Source organism: Microtus pennsylvanicus, chromosome 2, assembly GCF_037038515.1.
Source record: "Microtus pennsylvanicus isolate mMicPen1 chromosome 2, mMicPen1.hap1, whole genome shotgun sequence".
In the NCBI taxonomy this organism is placed as follows: domain Eukaryota; kingdom Metazoa; phylum Chordata; class Mammalia; order Rodentia; family Cricetidae; genus Microtus; species Microtus pennsylvanicus.
Genome location: NC_134580.1, coordinates 122,751,986 through 122,772,864, shown reverse-complemented (window position 1 = coordinate 122,772,864; position 20,879 = coordinate 122,751,986). Strand labels below are relative to the sequence as shown.

General features: G+C 44.1%; 1 protein-coding gene across 8 annotated transcripts in view; it reads right to left on the bottom strand.

Annotated features, from left to right (window-relative positions):
* The window catches only part of Rin2 (Ras and Rab interactor 2), a 160,295-nt gene that overhangs the window by 58,502 nt on the left and 80,914 nt on the right, over positions 1 to 20,879 (bottom strand). For 5 of the 8 annotated variants that reach the window (XM_075962365.1, XM_075962366.1, XM_075962368.1 and 2 more), the window contains one exon: positions 2,434 to 2,534. In XM_075962365.1, coding sequence (XP_075818480.1) covers positions 2,434 to 2,534 — 101 coding nt within the window. Of the gene's footprint in view, positions 1 to 2,036; positions 2,196 to 2,433; positions 2,535 to 4,982; positions 5,252 to 20,879 lie in introns of those variants that run through there. The other 3 variants (XM_075962372.1, XM_075962371.1, XM_075962369.1) reach the window with 3 other exon arrangements.

Below are 20,879 nucleotides of genomic sequence, written 5' to 3'. Positions count from 1 at the left end.
GGTGTGTGAGCTCGACCACTTCTCTCTATAGCAGTTAAGACAACTCCAGGGTTGAGTTCTGGCCTTGTGCTCATGGCTATGTTTTGCCTTAATTCTGGAAACAATTCAAAGTCTCCTTTTCTACCTTCTCATCGCCCAGCTCTCCTGATACCTCCACTGGGGAAAATGGAAAAATTAAAAGCAGTAACTGCTTCTAAAAACCTGTCTGCCCGAGCATCATTGGTTTGATGTTTTAGCCACATCATCAGTTTCCACGTCAGCAGAACAAGAGTCACAATGGACCGCTGCCTTTTAGAGTCATTATGAAGATATCATGGGCTGGCGGCTACAGACTTCTCATAAGCACAGCCTATATGCACTGTTAAGGACAATTTACCTTGCTTCTTCTCTTAAATAATCAATAATCCTCATGAAACCCAACCTGGCCTCAAACTCCTGATCTTCCTTGCTTCACCCCCCCCCCCCCGAGGATTATAAATGCTTGCCACTATGGCTAGATAACATCAAATAATGCTTCAAAAGGCAAGCAACATAACCCTAAAAATGAGTAAATTCAGTGTCAACGAACAAAGTACCCAAGGATATGAGTGTGAACTAAAATATTTTTGTAATTTTGGTCATTCTTTTTGTTTTTGTTTGTTTCTCTGATTGAGGCAGGGCCTATCTATTACGTAGCTCTAGCCGCCTTGAAACTTGCTATGTAGACCAGATTGACCTCGAACTCACAGAGATCTGCCTGCCTCTGCCTCTGCTTCTGCTAGGACTAAAGGTATGCATTCCCACAACAGACCCTGCCCAGCACTTTTGGTCATTCTTAAATTTAGAAAGGAAAAGAGGAAAATAGCTATCAGGGCTGGGAGTGTAGACCACTAGAATAACACATACTTAGTGCGCACTGTGGATAAACACAGGCAATGCTAGTGATTAAATGCACGTCAGCTCTCTCACCCTGTTATCTGCTGAGGTCAAGGAACAAGATCTTGATGGCTTACAACCCACCACTCCCCAGATGTCAACAGCCTCTGTGACTGACACTCAGGGGAAGTGTTCCCTTCACTCTGTGTCTGTCACCTGCAGAGCTTGGGGTCTAGCTCCCAGCATTGCATTTCCTGGACGTGGGAAGAAACCGACACCACTAAAATTGTTCTCCTTATCAGCCTGGACTCCAATTCTGCTTAAGCATAACAAGTGCAAAGGGCAACCCTGGGCTAAAGTCCCAAGAAGAGCCTTTGAATGGACTCTGGATCTGAGACAGAAAAAAAAAATCTGCAACTGAAAACCACAGTGCACTGTGCGTGTGTGTCAAGTTCCTGGGTGAGAACAGCTTAACTAATCAAAGCCCTTCACACTGGGGTATAAAGAGAGTTCCGAAGCCAAGAAGCATGGAGGAACACCCAGCCTAGCGCCGTAGAGAAGGGCGGGAAGTGGAGGACACCTAGAACGTGCCCTGCAAAGGCGAATGCAGCTCCTCGGGAGAAGCATGGCCCTGCAGGACCACCTTCTCGTTAACCCAGCACCTCCTCTCTTAGGATGCTGTTTTCTCTCCCTCAGTCTTAGGCAGAAAACGAGTCAGGCTGGTTTGAAACTTGCCTGGGCAACCAAAGTCACCTGGTTGCCTGCCTGGCCTGTGACTTGTAAGCAGAACCCACACCACAAATCTTAAACTTCGTTCTATTCCAGGCAGTCTCAACCGGGGGAAAAGCGGGGGAAACCTGACCATGAGTCTGTTTCCTAAGCACCGATTGCTGTGTCATTTTGGGGCAATGACATTCTGCTTTTCTGTGCCAGCAACAAAGGCTATATATATCAAAGAGCTAAAAGACTTGAACTTCAACCTGCTACCACACCTTTAATCCCGACACCCCCATTTTCCGGATCAAAACCAGCCCCTCCCACATATTCAAAAAGTATGCAGCGTGCCAAACTGGCACAGGCTCTTGCCTCCCATTTCAAGCATAATCTCATTCAGTTCCAAACCCCCTGCCCTGGATGGTTTTCCAGGTTAAATAGCTATGTAGTTCTGGGGATTTTCTGACCTGAGAACGCAAAATGGGTCCATCCTCTTTAGCTGCTCCCCTTTAAACCTCCTGGAGACTGACAGGGCTATACTGAGTCCTACTTCGTGCACGGAGGATCCGCTGTGTTACTCTGTCCATCATTGTGACATGGCACCGACAATTCTAGGTTTTCCGGTTCTGGTGCCAGGAGGAATCGACAAGGTATAAAGTTCAAGTGCCTTCAAAGCAATTAAAATACACAAGCAGACAAGGAGCTTCTAAGCCACTCCCACCTCCTACAGAGAATGTCACTTGGTATTGTCACCACACTTCCAGTTCCTAAACTTTGAAGGGGCGATGGGATGCCAGCCCTCTTCATTTACCAGCTTCCCGGTCCCCTAATCCGCGCCCAGCACCTAACGTTGTCTTTCATCACCTGTGGGTTTCGGAAGGTTCCAGGCCATTTCCCAGGCTGATATCTGTCTGTACCATCTCCCGTTTCAGTTCTCCGATCTCCGAGGCAATCGTGTCGATGAGCTATTCAAAGACAAAAATAGCATGACGTCAGGAAGTAAAGAGGCGGGCAGTGTTCCTAAAGCCATGGAGCTCCTGTCCTCAACAAATGAACCCCCCCCACACCCCAGTTTTAAATCTTGGCTCTGTGAATTTCCTCTAAACAGAGGAAATAAAGGGGGAGGGACCAACCCCCCTTAAAAAAGAGGAAGAACTTGGGTTTTGGTATTGGGAAAGAGCTTGGGTTTCAGTATTGTAATAAGGAAAAGATTCTGATGCCCAATTTTGTTGCTCAACATAAACATAGAAGATAAATAAATGCTACACGAACCAGGCTTCCAAATTCATTTTTGTCAAAGGAAATATTTCAAGGGATTCTCTGCATTAAATGTTTGCAATCAAAACCTTGGAGTAGTGGTCCCATGAAATTCCAACATTCAGAAGGCAGAGGCAGGAGGATTGTTGTGGGTTTGAGGCCAGCCCAGACTACATAGTGAGTTCCAAATAAGCCAGGGCCACAGAGTGAGATCCTGTCACAGAAGTGTCCAAAAGGGCCAGGAGATATCTCAGTAGCAAAGTGCATGCCTTGCATACACAAGGCCCTGGGTTTGATTCCCAGCACTGCACATGCTGGGCACAGTGGTGCACACAGGCATCTCAGGACTCAGGAAGGAGGAGGGGGCTGAAAGATCAGGAGGGAAACTCACCCTCAGATCTAGAGAAATTCAAAGCCAGCTGGGATACATGAGATCCCGTATGAGACAAACAAGATTTGGGTCATGTAAATAAACCCATTTTAACGATGCACTAGCTAGGCCAATGGTGCATGCCTGCCAGCCGAGCACTTAAGAGACAGAAGCAGGAGGTTCAACAGAAAAGATCAAGGCCAGCTTTGGCTAAATGATGAGTTTGAGGTCAGCCTGAGCTACATGTGGCCCTTTCCCAAGAAACCCAAATAGCCAGTTGTGGCAGCATACCCCATTTAGTGCCAGCACTCAGGAGGCAGAGGCAGGTGGATCTCTGTGAGTTGAAAGTCATTCTGGTCTACATAATGAGTTCTAGATAAGTCAGGGCTACAGAGGGAGACCTTGTTTCAGAAACAAGCAAGCAAACAAACAAACAAACAATAAAAAATATTACAAGGCATGGTGGCACACAACTATAATCCCTGTACTCAGGAGGCTGAAAGGGGTATTGTAGAATATTTAACCATGTAAAGATGTGCTACATTTATGTTGTGGAATATTATTTTAGTTATGTAAATGTGTGTTACATTTGTTTATGCTGCATTTGTTTAACAATGTAAAGATGTGTTGCTTTGCCTGCCTGAGACACTTGATCAGTTTAATAAAAAGCTGAATAGTCAATACCTAGGCAGTAGCAGGATAGGAGGGGCTGATGGGCAGAAAGAAGAAGTAGGAGGAGGAACCTAGGCTTGAGAGAAGAGGGAGAAAGAAAGGGAGATGCTCAGGGCCAGACAGCCAGGCAGCCATCAGTCAGCAAGATATGGAGTAGGACATACAGAATGAAAGAAGGGTAAAAAAACAAAAACAAAAAAAAAAAACCAACGCAAAATGTAGACGAAGAGAAACAGGTTGAATTAAGTTATAAGAGCTAGTGGGGCAAGCATAAGATAAGGCTGAGCATTCATAATTGATGATAAGTCTCTGTGTCGTCATTTGGGGACTGGTAGTCTGAGAAAGCCGGCTACAGAATATAAAGAATTTGAAACAAGTCTGAGCTACATAATGAGACACTGGTTCAAAAAGAAAGCAAAAAATTCAATAATGCAATACTTAAAAATTAAATTTTTGTGTGGTTCTAGGGATCAATCTCATACACACTATGTAAATATTCTACCAGAGCTACATCTCCAGCATTGATGGATTGACTGACAGGTCACTGAGAGAGCCAGGCTCTGCCAGTATCCCAGGCTGGCCTTGAACTCACTATGTACAGCAATTTGGCCTTGAGATCTCCCTGCTTCAGCTCCTCTTTCTTACTGAAGTTTTTGTTTTGGTATTTTGAGAAAGGACTTTGCTATGTAGTTCAGGATGGCCTGGAACTCAGTGTGCATACCAAAGCTGGCCTAGAAATCAAGGCAATTCTCCTGCTTCAGCCTCCTGAGCCCTGGGATTATAGGCATGTGCTACTATGCCAAGTAATTTATCTTTTTAAATTTTTTACACCCATCAGGCTCCCCCACCAGCAAATGTATCACTGAGAGCCGTTCCTTCCTCCCTGAAGTATCCTATGGATTGGGCATTGGGAGACATTCACATTGTTCTTTGATAAATTTGCACTTATTCTTAATTCTTAAAAGCTTCATTCTAATATCTTACATTTGGTTCTTCCTAAATTCATCCTTTGAGGACAGAGATAACCCATTAACCAATTTCAGGGACCCATGTTAAAACTACCAAGAGCTCTTGCATAAACCCGATGCTATTAACTAAAGTTTCTACAACTTACACAACCCCAAACCCGAGTGCCAGTCTAGGAGTCTGAATGTCTTTGCTGAAGCTCCACCATGCTGAGGCTATGATCCAGAGAGGACTGGATGCTGAGGCTGTGGTCCAGAGAGGCTATGGTCCAGGGAGGCCTGGATGCTGAGGCTATGGTCTAGAGAGGCCTGGATGCTGAGGCTATGGTCTAGAGACGACTGGATGTTGAAGCATCTGCAAATCTGGTCCTTGAGTGTGGCTTCTTACCACTCTGGTCACACAGGAATTCTGCAGACTCTAGGGAAGGGGGCAGCAGTGTCTGTTATCTGGTGTAGTCAGAGAGTCAAGTGGGACAACAGGCTGTTGGTGAGACAATGATTCTTACTCCCAAACCCAAATAGCACATAGTAACTAAGGTTTGAACCTAACAGACAATCACCTCCAAGGTGAATATGGTTTTTGTTTGTTTGGTTTGGTTTTTTGAGACAGAGTTTCTCAGCATAGCCCTGGCTATCTTGGAACTCACTCTGTAGACCAGGCTGGCCTTGAACTCGGAGAATGGCTCGCCTCTGCCTCCCAAGTGCCAGGATTAAAGGAATGTGCCACTGCCCAGCTTAGTATCTTCATTTTCTTTCCCCTGCAGGACTATGTCACAAGGCTCAGTACAAAGTGGTGATGCATATCTATTCAGAAGCTGGGAGAATGGCTGGGACTGGGACACTTGCCTAGTCACATCTGAGACCCTGGGTTTGCCCCCTCAGCATGCATAAAAGTATAAATTAAACGACCTGGGGGAAAATTGTTGCTGGCATGGCTGGGTACTTGGGCCAGGAGGCCAGAGGGGGTGGGTCATGGTAATCACAGGAGGAGAGAGGAAGGCAGGCCAGGGCTTGTGTCCTTGGTCCTCTCCCTCATTCTAGGACTCAGAAACCTGGTCCCCATGGGGTATTCACCTGGGTGATATTGCATGTGCATGACATCCCCACCCAGAGTGAGAAAATAACTGATGAGGGCTCAGTCCCCCCCCCCAGACCTTTGAGATCCCAGCCGCGCACTCAGGTCCTGGGCAGGAGTGTGCACCACTCTGTAATCATCCCACACTTTCCCGGCAGGCAGAACTTCATCCGCATTAACTAGTGCCATTGGCTTCCGAGGAGGTCTGCAGCTGGGCAGTGTAGAGCGGTGGGAACTGGACCATCTGGGGGCTCGGGGGGGGGCAGCCTTCAAATCTCATCTCCTCTACCTCTGCGGGCAGGGTCACCTTGGGCCAATCACAAGTCACAGTATGGTGGTCTTATCCTTAAGACTCTCTAGGATTGAAGTATGAGAAAGATGACCAAAGATGACCGGAGGACCAAATACTGCCACTGGTGCCTGAGTGTTCTCCACCCTCCTCATATATATATATATATATATATATATATATATATATATATATATATATATATATATATATATATGTGTGTGTGTGTGTGTGTGTGTATACATGTACGTATATGTATGTATACACACATATACATACATGTATGTATGTGTATATATATATATACATATATGTGTGTGTGTATTGCCTCTTATTTCTAGCAATCAACATTATAGAAAGCTAATGCGAAGCAACACTTAAGGGAGGCACATTCATTACTCAGCCCTGATGAGGCCCTGATCACCGACAGCAAGGACCTGGGGCAGGGGCATCTCTGTCTCTCATCTACCCAGCCCCCGTTTTTCTCTAATGGGAAGGAAAGTCATTGTATGTAATCCTGTTTACACAGAAGGGAGGAGGGAAAAGGGAGGAACCCCAAATCTTTTCTTCTTTTAGGGTTAGATAAAAGGAGAATAATTCTCTTGAAGGTCAAGTAAAAATAAAACAAGAAAGTGCTTGGAGAGCAAGGCTGAACATGGCTGGTATCACTCAGGAATGTTATCAGCGCCTGAGAAGGGATGTGCAGCTGATAGGGCAAAGGCTGGAAACCCAGGGTGTGGGAAAAGTCAGGCGCTTGGCTCCTAGCTTCAGAACTTCTTCTATACCCCAATTCATCAACTTGGCCTTGGAGCCTGGTGGGCTTCCGCATTCTGGGAATCAACCGTGTGGGAACAAACTTACTGCAGGACCTGAGAAATCACATGACCCAAACAATTCCCTCCCCTGTCTGATTCGGCTGACCTGGAGTTGCTCCGTGGGTCTGGTGGGTGCATCCCACGTTTGGGGTTTTCCAAAGCGGATTCTGAAAATGCTGGACCTCTTCCATACTTGCCAACAACCTTTGCTACCGGAACTATCTCCAGGGAATAAAGGTAGCCCAGGGCTGCCACCTTCATTTGTAGAGATGTATTTGTTGCTATTGTTTTGAGACATCTCCTATAACCTATGCTGGTTTCAAACCCACTATATAGCCAAGGTTGGCCTTGAACTTCTGATCTTCCCCGCTTCTGGTACCAGAATTATAAACACGTGACACTATGGTCAGCTCTTTTCTTTGTTTTTGTTTTGTTTGAGACAAGGTTTCACTTGTATCCCAACCTGACCTGGAATGATGTAGCTCAGACTGGCCTCAAACTTGAGGCAAACCTCCTGTCTCAGCCCTCTAAGTGCTGTGATTATAGAAGCTGGAGACAATGCCCAGCTGGATCATCCTTGAATGTTATTACTCTGTGTTTTTCACCCGGAGAAATGAATCATACTGATGTGTATCATAGCTTACTAATGTTATGTTGTGAGATTTATCAAATGGAACCTGGCAGGAATCACCAAAATGTGAAGAAATACCACCATTTTAATTTCCTTTTGCTTCTTTCTGTTTTCAGAAGGGACATGCTATAACTCTAGTTGGTCTAATGTTTGCTGTGTGGCTCAAGCTGGTGTGGAACCCATGGCAATCCTCCTGCCTCAGTGACTTCACTGTTATCATGCAGTGTGTATGCCAGGCTAGCTGGGCCACAAACTTGTGGAGGTTCTCTTGTCTCTGTCTCCCATCTCACCATAAGCAAACTGTGATTTCAAGTGTGGGCAACTGCACCAGACTCTACATGGGTTCTGGGATCTAAACTCCAGTAACTCAAGCTTGCCGAACAAGTGCTTTCTCCACTGAACCATCTCCCCAGCCACTTATCCAATTTTAACTTAAACCCTTCTGACTCTAGTTATCAAATGCACTGAGGTAAGCACTTCCCTCTCCCAACATACAATTTTAATATAATTTATTTATACTTGGCCTGGACCTAGATATGGAGGCTGGCCTGGGACTAGATCAGGATGTCCTCAGACTCATTGAGATCTGCCTGCCTCTTCCTCCTGAGGGCTGGGATTAAAAGGGTGCCACCATATGTATACCCAATATCTAATTCTCAAACTTTGTGCAATCTAATGATGAGATTTTTTTTTTTTTGCTGTGGTTTGTTGGTTCCAAGTATATTTTTGTTATCTATTTGTAATTCTCTTTGTTTGTTCATGTATCTGTTGCTCAGTTGGGGAGTTTATTTTTCTTGTTAAGTTATACAAAGGTGTGAGTTGAATCCATTGTCCCACATATTTCAAGTACGTTTTCAGATTATTTTAAATTAATGTTTTCCTTAAACCTTTAATGATGATAGAATCAGTACTGGGGCTTGAACCCAGGGCCATGTACATGGTAGCCAAGCACTCTAGCACCGAGCTCTAGCCTATCCCTAATATTATCTGTCTGCCTGACTGTCTATCTTTTTTTTAAAAAAATATTTATTATTTATTATTATTTATTATTCTTTCTCTGTGTATGCTTGCAGGCCAGAAGAGGGCACCAGACCTCATTACAGATGGTTGTGAGCCACCATGTAGTTGCTGGGAATTGAACTCAGGACCTTTGGAAGAGCAGGCAATGCTCTTAACCGCTGAGCCATCTCTCCAGCCCCCCTGACTGTCTATCTTAATCAATCAATCAGTGAGTGAGTGAGTCAGTCAGTCTGTCTGTCTGTCTTCCTGCCTGTTTGCCTGCCTATCTGTCTGTCTGTCTTAGACAGGATCTCACTACCAGGCCTGGAATTTGATACGAATGCCAACCTTTAACTCATAGATATTCACCTGCTTCAGGCTCCCAAGTGTTGGTATTAAAGGTATATACCACCACACCCAACCTGTGGGGGTACTTTATGCATGAAGAAAAAGGAGGAAGAAGAAAGGGAAGAAGAGGAAAGAGGAAGAGGAGGAAGAGGAAGAAAGGAAGGAAAGAAGGAGGGAAGGAAGGAAGGAAGGAAGGAAGGAAGGAAGGAAGGAAGGAAGGAAGAAAGAAAGAAAGAACTTCAAGACAAGGCCTTACCAAATTGCCTAGGTTGCCCTGTCACTCTGTCACCCAGGCAAGACCTTGGACTATTAAGTCCTGCCTCACCCTCCCAAGTAATGAGGCATACATGTGCTACCAGGCTAGAAGGTAGAATGAAAACCATTCAAATTTGCATTATGGTTGTTGCTTTTCTTGAAGTAGTATGGAGTACATATATTTTCTACTTAGATTTATCTATGAGTCTGCTTATTTACATACATTTCTTTGTCTTTCATTCCTCTGGAATTGAATTTTGTGTGTGACATAAAATCAGGACTTTGCCTGGGCTACACAGCAAGACTCTGTCTTAAGAAACTAAACAAAACCATTCCGAAATTAACAAAGAAAATAAAACATTGTCAAACCCACAACCTTAAGCCACCATTCTCTGCCCTGAGGTGACTACATCTGTTCTACAAAATTAAGCCACAGAAAATTAAGGACGCGATGTCCCTTATATGTGATGGTACCGTAAGTTATTGATGAACCAGGTGTCCATTACTGCAGTATGTTAGATCTTCCTCAGACCTGAGAAGCCCTTTGAAGACCAGTTGCTGGTAGCTCTGTTGAAGTCCTGCCCTTACACCACTGAAGCCTCTCACACCTCGGGAGAATACTCAGGAAAAGGCCTTGCCCTCCAAGCCAGCCCATATCTCATTACAGGAGACATTTTGCTGCTGGAACCTGTTTTGTCTGTTGCACAAAGACCAAGAAGGACTTCAACCAGCTAGTGATGAAGTATCAATAGATCACCCAGCTCCCTCATCCCCGACAGGACCACTCTGAAGCAACATCATGTCCTCATTCCCCTTTCAGACGGAGCCAAAGCCAACCTTAATGGACTGCTTGGTAGTGGAGACCAGTGTGAAGTCTCCTCCTCCCTCAGCTCAACCTTGACTCCTCTATGGGGTTCTGTGGGAGCATTTCTGGGTAAGATACTTCCATGAAAATCTTCAGCTCTGGACTTGATTCTGAAGAACACAGCCTAAGAAGCCCTCTGCCTTCCTGCTTGCATCCACAATCTTAACCATTCCAGCTGCTGGGCTTGCCTGCTGTAACTTCTTGCCTGAGGCAAGTGTCCTCCAGTGATGGCAACTTCCCCAGGCCGGCAAGCCTTTTTGTCTAGCACTGTGTTCTCCAAGCCCAGAGCTGTCCCCGTAAATGGACTGACTGCTCTTCCTTCTCCCAGAATCTTCCTCTTGGTAACTTCCTTGTTTGTTTGCCTTCCAGACAGGGGGTAAACCAGGACACTGCGGAGCTGGAGACCTCTATCCTCAGCTGGACAGGATGGGGAAGTAGGAGAAATTGTGATATCTACTAAAGAGGGTCTGCTGAAAACTCAGAAAATGACTGTCTCATTTTTTAAACGTGGAATTTAGCTTTCAAAACAAATAATATATACGCATGTCTGTACACATATACACATATATACATACATGCCCTTGTTTGACATGAAAGTAAGAAAGAGGTCCAAAGGGAGGGGAGAATAAGAGGGCAATGAGGGGAGAAACACTACACAATACTTGGCTTCTCTCCTGTGTAATCTGTCTACCTATCTATCCATCCATCCATCCATCCATCCATCCATCCACCCCAAACCCCACATACATATGGAACATGCAATCAGAAGAGAGGCTCTCTGGACTCAGGAAAAGGACTAGCAGGAAGGGGAGAAGAGAAAAAAGGGAAGATAGTGGAGGGTAACATGAACAAAATACAACAATATATACTTATGCATTTAAAGCCACAATGAAACCATTATTTTTTAAGTTAAGGTGAAGAATTTTTCAAAGTATTATGCTTGCGACCATTCCTTTCCTCACTCCCACGAAGTAGAAGCTCTTAGTGTGGTACCATCTGCTTTAAACCATGCTCTCCCACTAACTAAATTATAAGCCACATGTGTCAGCAGGTCAAAGAGACCAAAACTGGTTCCATGTTGCCAGACAAGGCTCCCAATATGGTAGAGGCTGGGGTGTCACAGACTCAGTGCCACTGATAGAGCCCTGGTCCTCAAGTGCCGGACGGCTCCTCCTTTCTGTCCACGGCTGTGCTTTTAGATTCGGGGCCACAGCACAGAACAAAGGACTTTGAAGGATGGAATTCTGGGTGTTTGGGCCTCTTCTACAGCACTGATTTGCTTCAGCAATTGAGTTTGAGGCTTGATTTTATGTTTTTATATTTCCAGGAAGTGTTCATAAGCCAGATGCAGTGACCCACGTCTGTAACGCCAACAGCACTCTGGAGACAGAGGTGGGGAGATCTTAACTTTGAGACTAGAGAAGACTAGATACACAGTGAGTTCCAGGGTTCCAGCCTGGGTTGTATATGGGATGAGATCCATCTTGAAGAGAATAGAAAGGCATAAAGTTCCATGTTACAATGGGGAAGAGCAGTAAGTCATCACATGTTCCATCAAATTTAAGTTATTGCCAATTATAATAAGCACTCTTGATGTGGGATTTCCCTCTGTATGCTGTGATTACCATTGATAAATAAAGGAACTGCTTTGGGCCTATAGCAGGCTATAGGGGAACAGAGCTAGGCAGGGAAAACTAAGCTGAATGCTGGGAGAAAGGAGGTGGAGTCAGAGAGACTCCAGGTAGTCCTGCTGGAGACAGACGCCAGCGCCAGAACTTTAGCCGGTAAGCCACAGCCACATGGCAATACACAGATTAATAAAAATGGGTTAAATTAATATGTAAGAGTTAGCCAATAAGAAGCTAGAGCAAATGGGTCAAGCAGTGATTTAATTAATACAGTTTCTGTGTGATTATTTCGGGGCTAAGTGGCCAGAAACCAACAAGCGGCCCCCTCCTACAATACACTGTTATGTCACAGACCACCAGGAACTGCACATACCATGGGATGCAAGCTGCATAGGATTTCAGAACGAGCAACTCTGAAATCCCACAAATAGACCTGAGATGTCCTGACTTCCGAAGCTCAGGACGAAGAGATCTGCAGTCAAATGAATTAAGTACCAGTGACTTCTTTGTAACAGACACAGTGTTTGCAGGACTGGCTTCCTGGGGTTACAAAACTGACTCCGAATGACAATGGTGGCCACCCTGTTTCCCAATCCAGTGCCTTTGCTACTGTGGGCACGGCCAAGAACTGTGCAGGCCTTCTAGTGTGGCTGACCGGAAGTGTGAGCAAGCAGATATTTGCATAGTGCACAGGCTCCCTGGAGGAAACAAAGCCTAGGAAATGAAAATGAAAACCCAGTGTGGCCCGGCCAGCTTTCCAGCCTTCAGATGAAACCCTTGAGGCTTTCACAGTTAACATTGAGGTTCCCCATCCACATATAGCTCAGCCCTCAGAGCCTATTTCTACAACTAAGAAAACAACACAAAACTGGGAAAGAAGTTTTCTTTCAAAGTTACCAATGATAGGTGGGGCTGGAAGCATCCTCAGTGTTTAAGAGCACTGGCAGCTTCTCTAGAGGGTATGAGTTTGATTCCCAGCACCCATATGACAGCTCACGACTGTTTGTAACTCCAGCTCTAGAGGACCTGATGCCCTCTTCTGGCCTCTGTGGGCACTGGGCATGCAAGTGGTGTGCAGACATACATGCAGGCAAAATATCCATACACATAAAATCAATGAAAAAATGTACTAAACAGACAGTTATCGTTGTGCACCAACAGGTCAAGCTCATGCCATTTCAGGTATCAAATTGTTTGATTCTTACTTAGATGACGGTCTAGACTATAAGACCATCTGCTAACTTGGGAAAGATCCACAAACTGCCCAATATTTGTTCAGTAGAAAACAGAACATCAACAGTTTTAGTTTTTTACTATCTTATGTCTTCAAGCAGTTCTGTATTAGATTGAACTGTATGGAGTTGTGCTGTTTATGGGCCAAACAATTATTAAATATTGGTGATATCAAGGTTGGGATACACACACACACACACACACACACACACACACACACACACACATGCTTACTCACAGAAGATGTTAAAGGTAGTTCAAGATGCTGTCAGTATAGGGATGCATGTCTGTAATCCCAGCACTCTGGAGGCTGAGGCAGGGTGCTTGATTACAAGTTAGAGGCCAGTCTGGGATATATTATTTCAAAGAGGGAAGTTGGAGGGAGAAGTAGAGGGGAGGAAAAGGGTTCAGGAATAAGGGTAGGCAAAGCAGGGAGGGATATGGGTGAAGAAGACCAGGAGGAAAGAGTTCTTTTCCATGCACTGATTATGTTTACCTTTTATGTGTTGTGTGTTTATTTTGTTTGTTTGTTTATAATCTATTTTTATTTTATGTGCATTGGTGTTTTGTCTGCATATAAGTCTGGGTAAAGGTGTCAGATCTTGGAATTACAGACAATTGTGAACTGCCATGTTGTGAATTGAACCCTGACCCTCTGGGAGAATCTGGAAGAGTAGCCTTGTGCTCTTAACCACCAAGTCATCTCTCCAGGCCCCCGTTTCTTTGTTTTTTGAGACAGAGTCTCAGTATGTAGCCCAGGCTGGCTTCTAATTCAAGGTCTTCCTGCCTCAGTCTCTCTAAGTGCTGGGACTATAGGTATGTAGCACCGTACTGGCCTTCCTATGACTCCTCATTTTATAGTTTCTGTTACCCAGAAATAGTCTTTACAAGCTGTTGCTTTGGGACTGGAGAGATGGTTCAGCAGTTATGAGTACTTGCTGCTCTTGTAGAAGAACTGGGTTTAGCAACTGCATGGTAGCTCACACAACCACCCATAACTCCAGTTCCAAGGGATCTAACACCCGCTTCTAACGACCTTCATCGGCGCTGCACACATATGGTGCACAGACATTCATGCTGGCAAAACACTCATGCACATAAATTAAATATCATTTTTTTTTAAAAAAAGGTGTTGATTTTCTCATTAACGAATTACAACAATCTGCAACATACTGTTTTATGCTGTTATAACAAAATACCCACAGTTGGGTAATTTATAAAGAACAGAGATTTATTTCCTGCCGTTCTGGAGTGCAGGAAGTCTAGGAGCTGCACTGAGCAGAGGCGTTCTTCACGGAAGAAGGTGGAAAGACAGGGCATGCATGTGTGTATGAGAGAAGAAGGCGGTCGCACCGATCTTTCACCGGAGCGCACCCTTCAGATAACCAAGCCACTTCCATGCTAACAGCCTGGACACATACTCCAGGACAGCGCCCAGTGACCCAAGTACTTAGGTAAGGGTAAGGTTCCACTTCAGCGTTATTGCAATGGGATGACATCTCCATGGTGACACAATCTAACCATAGCATTGCTTTTTTTTTCCACTTTGCCAAAAATAGCCCTAAAGTTTGGGGTTATCTCTTTTGAGGTTTATCAGTTGTGCAGTCGTGGTCTTGGGGAGTGATTTCAGGGGTTGTTTAAACTCTAGAGACTTCCTCAATACTAAAGGAGTAGAACAGGCTTCTGATGCTTTTTCCAACTCAAATCCGGCGTCCCCAGCTGCCCCACTGGGCCTTCCCTGAGTTTGGTGGCGTCACAATCACTTCCTCTTTTTTTTTTTTTTTAAAAAAAAAAAAAACTTCCTACTGAGCAGCTGTCTTCAGTGGGCTTTCTCCAAGCAACAGAGGGAAAGGAATGACTGACTCACTCTTTCTGGTAGGCAATCTGAATACATAGGTCATCATTTTGAATACGAAACCTATCGGACTTCAAGGAATCCACCCAAAGAAAGACACATGAAAGGACGGTCTCAGCAGCACCGTTCGTAACACCGTACGACGGAGAAAGGACTAGATGTCCAGTAACTGTGGACCTGGGACAGTGTCAACAGGGTGGCACAGCAACATGGTGGAATGCTATGCAGCCAACAAACGGTGCAACTGGCTTGTGTTACTAAGATAAACATACTGCAAAACAGTATGTGTCCTCTGGGCCCACTTGTATAATATATGCATTTATGCATGGGATGATGTAATAGAATTATAAACTAACAGCACAAAAACCTGGACACTCACTGCTCTCCGGGCTCATTTCCATTGGAGCAACTGTAGGCACAACACAATACAGGTGATGGCCTTTTTCTTTATTCATACTTTCGCAAACATTTCTAAATTGATTCACGTTTGTTTTTTTACTCAAAGAATAAACAGATACCTTCATTTGCAAAAGAGTAATTCAGTGGGTGGAACACAGAGTGAACCCAACCTGTACAGCAGAGGGATTAACTGACTGTCTTGTTCTCAGAGCCCCTGGCCTCTTCTATTTAATACGTTGGTGACAAGAGCTTAATTCTGCTTTATGCAAATGGAAACACCAGGTTCCTGTATTGATGTAGGACTTGATAAACAGTTTAGGATGTTCTGTCAGTGGCCATGGCGGAGCTAGTGATTCATCGTCCTCCCTTCCCTGGAACCAGGGAGTTAGTTGTTAGTCACTGTGGTTCTCACCTCTCTCCTAAACAGTCTCATTATACGACCCAGGCTCACTCGGACTTGCTATGCAGTCCAGGCCGTGCTGGAATTTGGGATGCCTGTATCCCAGAGTCCTAGTGCTGAGATCACACCTAGCTTCAGGCTGTCTTCCCTCCCTTCCTTCTTCCTTTTTATTCTATCTTCCTTCCTTCCTTCCTTCCTTCCTTCCTTCCTTCCTTCCTTCCTTCCTTCCTTCCTCCTTCCTTCCTTCTTCCTTCCTTCCTTCCTTCCTTCCTTCTTCCTTCTTCCTTCTTCCTTCTTCCTTCTTCCTTCCTTCCCAAATGAATCTCAATTACATACCAGGATTGACTTTAATATGCAGTTACATTTTTGATTCCAAGCATTAGTTATGCAGAACATACTTTTTCCCCTAATTAAAAAAATACAAGCAAACTCTGTAATTTTCCTCGTGCCTCATTGGTTCTACCCAACCCATGCCAAATCCCTATAATTTCAAACTCACTAAGCATCATTATCTGTGAGCAAAGTATCATTTCCCCAGAGGTTTTTAACCCAGCCCGAGCAACACGGGATGTGATCTGGGGTAACTTAATAAAGTAGTCACTCCTTCAATGACACTGGGAGCACCCATAATGCCAACCTGTTCAACATGGTGACATAAAACTGCCACGGACCTTGCAGATGCACAGTGAACCCATGAGCAGTATGTGTCCAAGCAGGGAACACAGTGTGTCAGGTCCACCAGACCTACTGGGTGTACGCTGTGGACGATCATCTTCCGGGAGCGACCGCCAGAACATGGTGGAATGCGAACGTAGACACTGCCTCTCCCTGGGGACACTAAGTGCCACAGTATCTATAGTTCGGGTTTTAATAATAATCGTAATAAAAAAGACTAGACCAAATGTTCAAAAGGGAAGAGCTAGAGTGTAGGCATGAATCTGCAACTTGCAACAGCAGGATGAGGATTTTGCAACACTGAGATGTTTTCCGCAAGCCCAAGATGATCATGTCTTCTGAGCACATACTCTGAGGCTAGAGAAGGGACGAGGCGGGGAGATGCCGAAAGGGGAATTTGCACCGTAAGCAGATGTGCTGCACGGGTATTCTCATTTTCAGGCAGGCAATCACTGAGATTCAGGGATGAATCACTGAGATGCGAAACTTGGTGCAACACAAAGGCCTTGCTCCTCTCCTGGAAGCTGCTGAGTCCCCGGGGCTGCTTCAGACAGGACTTTCATAGCAGGTGCTACCAGTACTGCTCAGGCCCCACAGCTGCTGTGCTCCTGCAGTGCCAATTTTCTGTGGCAAGAGCATGAGGTCTCTGCACAGAACAGCCATGAAACACCGCAGAATCAATAGCCTAAGAAAGCTCTCAGCCGGGGTAGTCAGGAGTAGGTTCCCTCTCCTGGCCTCACTTCCCGTTCCTCTACTTGAGTTTTCTGTGCCTACCCCTTAGACAACATAGGTGTCAGGACTCCCCAGGTACTGAATTCTCAGATGCTCATATTTGTTTTCATAAAATGATAGAATTTTCACAATACATTCGCAATCCTTCTTTGCATCTTAAATCATCCCTGGATTACTTATAATTCCCCACACAGTGTAAGCACTGGGTAACTTGTTCTTATACTGTATCATTTCAGAAATAATGGCAAGAAGGTTGACAAAGCTGATATAGGCTCAGCACAGATATAATCATTCCCCTTGATATTTCTCAATTATGTTTGATCAAAATCATAGATGTGAAATGCACAAATATGAGGGCTCACTATACCAGTTTTTCTTTACCCATCTTCCCATTGCCACTTAGCATAGTTTGGTTCACAAGCCTATTGGCTATGGATAGTGGTGTAGCAAACACGGGAGAACACACATCTCTTGGACATACTGAGGTCATTTCTTTTGGATGTACACCCAAGAGTAGGAAAGTTATTTACAGGGAAAACCATATAACAATGATGGAAGAAAAGAAATACAAATAAGTGAAAAGCTAGCCCATGTTTGTCAATTGCAAAATTTATATTGTTAAAATATCCATACCATCTAAAGGAATCCACCAATTCAAGGCAATCTGTATTAAAATTCCAATGGGATCCTTCATAATAATTGAGAAAAACCAATCCTAAAATTTATTTGAAAACACTGAATGTACTGAATAACCAAAGCAATTTTGAGCAAGAATAACAAAGCTAAAATCACCAGACAAACCAACTTCAGAGTATTCTACAAAGCTACAGAAATCAGAACAGTATGGCACTGGCATAAAAACAGTCACATAGGCCAATGGAACAGAATAGAGGGAACAGAAACAAACAACCCACACTTACAGAAAGCTGATTTTTGACTAGCATGCTGACAGACCTTCAAAGTGGTAAACTATTGAATGATGATGAGAAAATTGGATGTCTACATGGTCAAGAGTGAAACTAGATCCCTAGCTCCAACTGTATGTAAAAATGACCTCAACTAGATTAAAGACTTAAATTTAAGAACCAAAGCTATAAAACTATTAGATGATAGCATAGAGGACATCACATTTTTCAGGCCACACATATTTTTGGACAAGATCTCAAAAACATAGACAACAAAGGCAAAAAAAAAAAAGAAAAAAAATATAAAATAGGATTACACATCAAACCAAAAGTCTTCCCAGCAAAAGAAACAAGGAGAGAAAACATTTGAATTTTAAATATGGTAAAAGGTTAATAGACAGACTATATAAAAAACTCAAATTAACTCAGCAGCTAGAAAAACATTATTATATTTTTTTTTAAGAAATGAACAAGGGGCCCAAATAGATATGCCTCTAAACTACAATATACAAATGGTCAATGGGCATATAAGAACAATGTTTAACGTCATAATCATCAGGGAAATGAGGATCAAAATTGTCCAATCAGAATGGCCACTAGATAGAAAACAACAAGGGCAGCTGTGCTGGGCCTGAAGACTACTCCAGCCCTTATTGATCACCTGCAGACATACAGCTTAGTATAGCCATCTGGAAAACAATATGGAAGTTTCTAGAATCTCAGGCCAGATTCCCGAATCAATAGCACACTTCCTAAGTAGTTCACCTCTCCCAGCCAGCAAACACTGGGGTTTTCATTTCAAAATAGGCACTTGGATTCAACTTCAGTCCTGTTGAGTTTAACACAGGCCCACCACAACACACTGGTTCATGATCCTTGTAAGTGACAGGGTTTCCTTAATCAGAGTTTTACTATTCCCACTCAGGGCAAGAGAACTGCATAACATTCTTTTCTTTTTTTTTTAAATTAAAACTTTATTGTAAAGAATTTGCAAATAAGAAAAAAAAATCACACACCGAAATTAGGCAGACCCAAAGTCTACTGCATAGCATTCTTTAATGAATGGGTAAGTTCAGATGGAGCATTCTCGCTCACCCTGAATGCGGAAGGACACTCTGATGCACACTACAACACTGGACGGATCCTGAAGATATTATGCTAAGTGAAACAAGCTGGTCTGACCAGGCTAAATATCATAAGTCCACTTACAGGAAGAAACTAAAGTGGTCATAGTCATAGAAGTGGAGAGAATGGTGGTGACCAAGATGAGGGGAAATGAAGGGCAGTTTGGTGAGAATAGTTTCAGTTTTGCAAGATGAAAAGAATTTGAGAGGTGAAGGGTGGCAATGGTTGCACAATAACATGGATGAACTTAATGCCACAGAAGTGTACATTTTAAAAGGGCTGAAGTTATATATTTTATGTCACATGTGCTTAACTACAATTTAAAAACAACAGCAGAAACAGATATCATAGTAGAAGACTGTTTTTGTTGTTGTTGCTGTTGTGGGTTTGCTCTTGCTATGGAACAGAAGATGTCTGTTTATGAGCCCATGCTGCAGAGACTTACTTTTGTGGAAATGATCATGATAACCCCGGTCCTGATGCGAGTCCCAGAGGATCCCAAGTGTGAGGTAACCCCACCCCCGCACTTTCATTGGTTCTTTTCACACAGGATGAGATCATCTCTGTGAGGGATACACTCAGATGCTGGGGACAAAATGCTTTCTTACACCTCGATGTCTTCTATGTCCTGGAGCATTAACTAGCCAGGACAGTGAAGCAAGACCTGCTGGTCACAGTCAGCAGAGTGGTGCAGGATGACCATCCCAGCTGATAATGCCAGGATCTTTCTAGTGTGACTGACATTCTGGAATCAAGATGCTGGGCTGGGATATCCCAGGAGGGCCCATCTGAGGTAACAGGGATGATCAACCTGGACAAGCTCAAACACCAAGTCTCTCTCTTCCTTGTGTCTATGGAGAACAACGGGAAGCCCGTTTTATTCTGATTTATAGTATTTCACTTCAGCTGAGAAAATTTTGTGGCCAGATGACTTTTGTCTGAATCAAGCTGAAACATACTTGAGAAAGATTCTTGGAGTTGAGGCTGAGCTTTGGGATCCGTTTTTAATGCTCAGCTTAATCTAACTATCAAAACACCAAGAGTGGATAGTCAGAAATAGATGTCAGCTGCCATAGGACTCCGACTTCTGTTCTTAGCATCACTGTGCACAACAGCCAAGAGGTGGAAGCAAGTCCAGAATCCACAGATGGAAGGACATGTAAATAAAATGTGGTATATGCATACAAAGTTCTGACAAGCTACCAGAGGCTCTAGCCTTCCTCCATTGTGTGGTCCTAAGGTCATGGTGGCTTGCTGTATATCTACACAGCAGGCTCATTCATGTTTTTTTTTTGTTTGTTTGTTTTTGATTTGTTTTTTTGAGACAAGGTTTCTCTGTGGCTTTGGAGCCTGTCCTAGAACTAGCTCTTGTAGACCAGGCTGGCCTCAAACTCACAGAGATCCGCCTGCCTCTGCCTCCCAAGTGCTGGGATTAAAGGTGAGCGCCACCACCGCCCAGCTTCATTCATGTTTTTTGTTTGTTTGTTTAGTTTCTAGTTGTATTGGTTATTTTTTATTATCACTGTGATAAAAAATGAGTGGAAAAACACATTGCGGAAGGAAGGACCAATTTTGGCTCATAGTTCCAGAGGGGTCAGTCTGCTGGATTGGGAAAGGCATGGCAGACATAGAAGTTCACAACAAAACAAAGCAGGAAGCAGGAATGGAGTGGTGAGGGGGTGGGGACTGGCCTTTCTTCCCTTACTCCTTGTCTGCTTGTATTCCACCTGTGCTTCCAGCTCTTGAGATGGTGAAGTGAGTGATTCCCTCTTGGTTAATCCTCTGGAAATGCCCTCAGAGACAGGTGTGCTCTGATT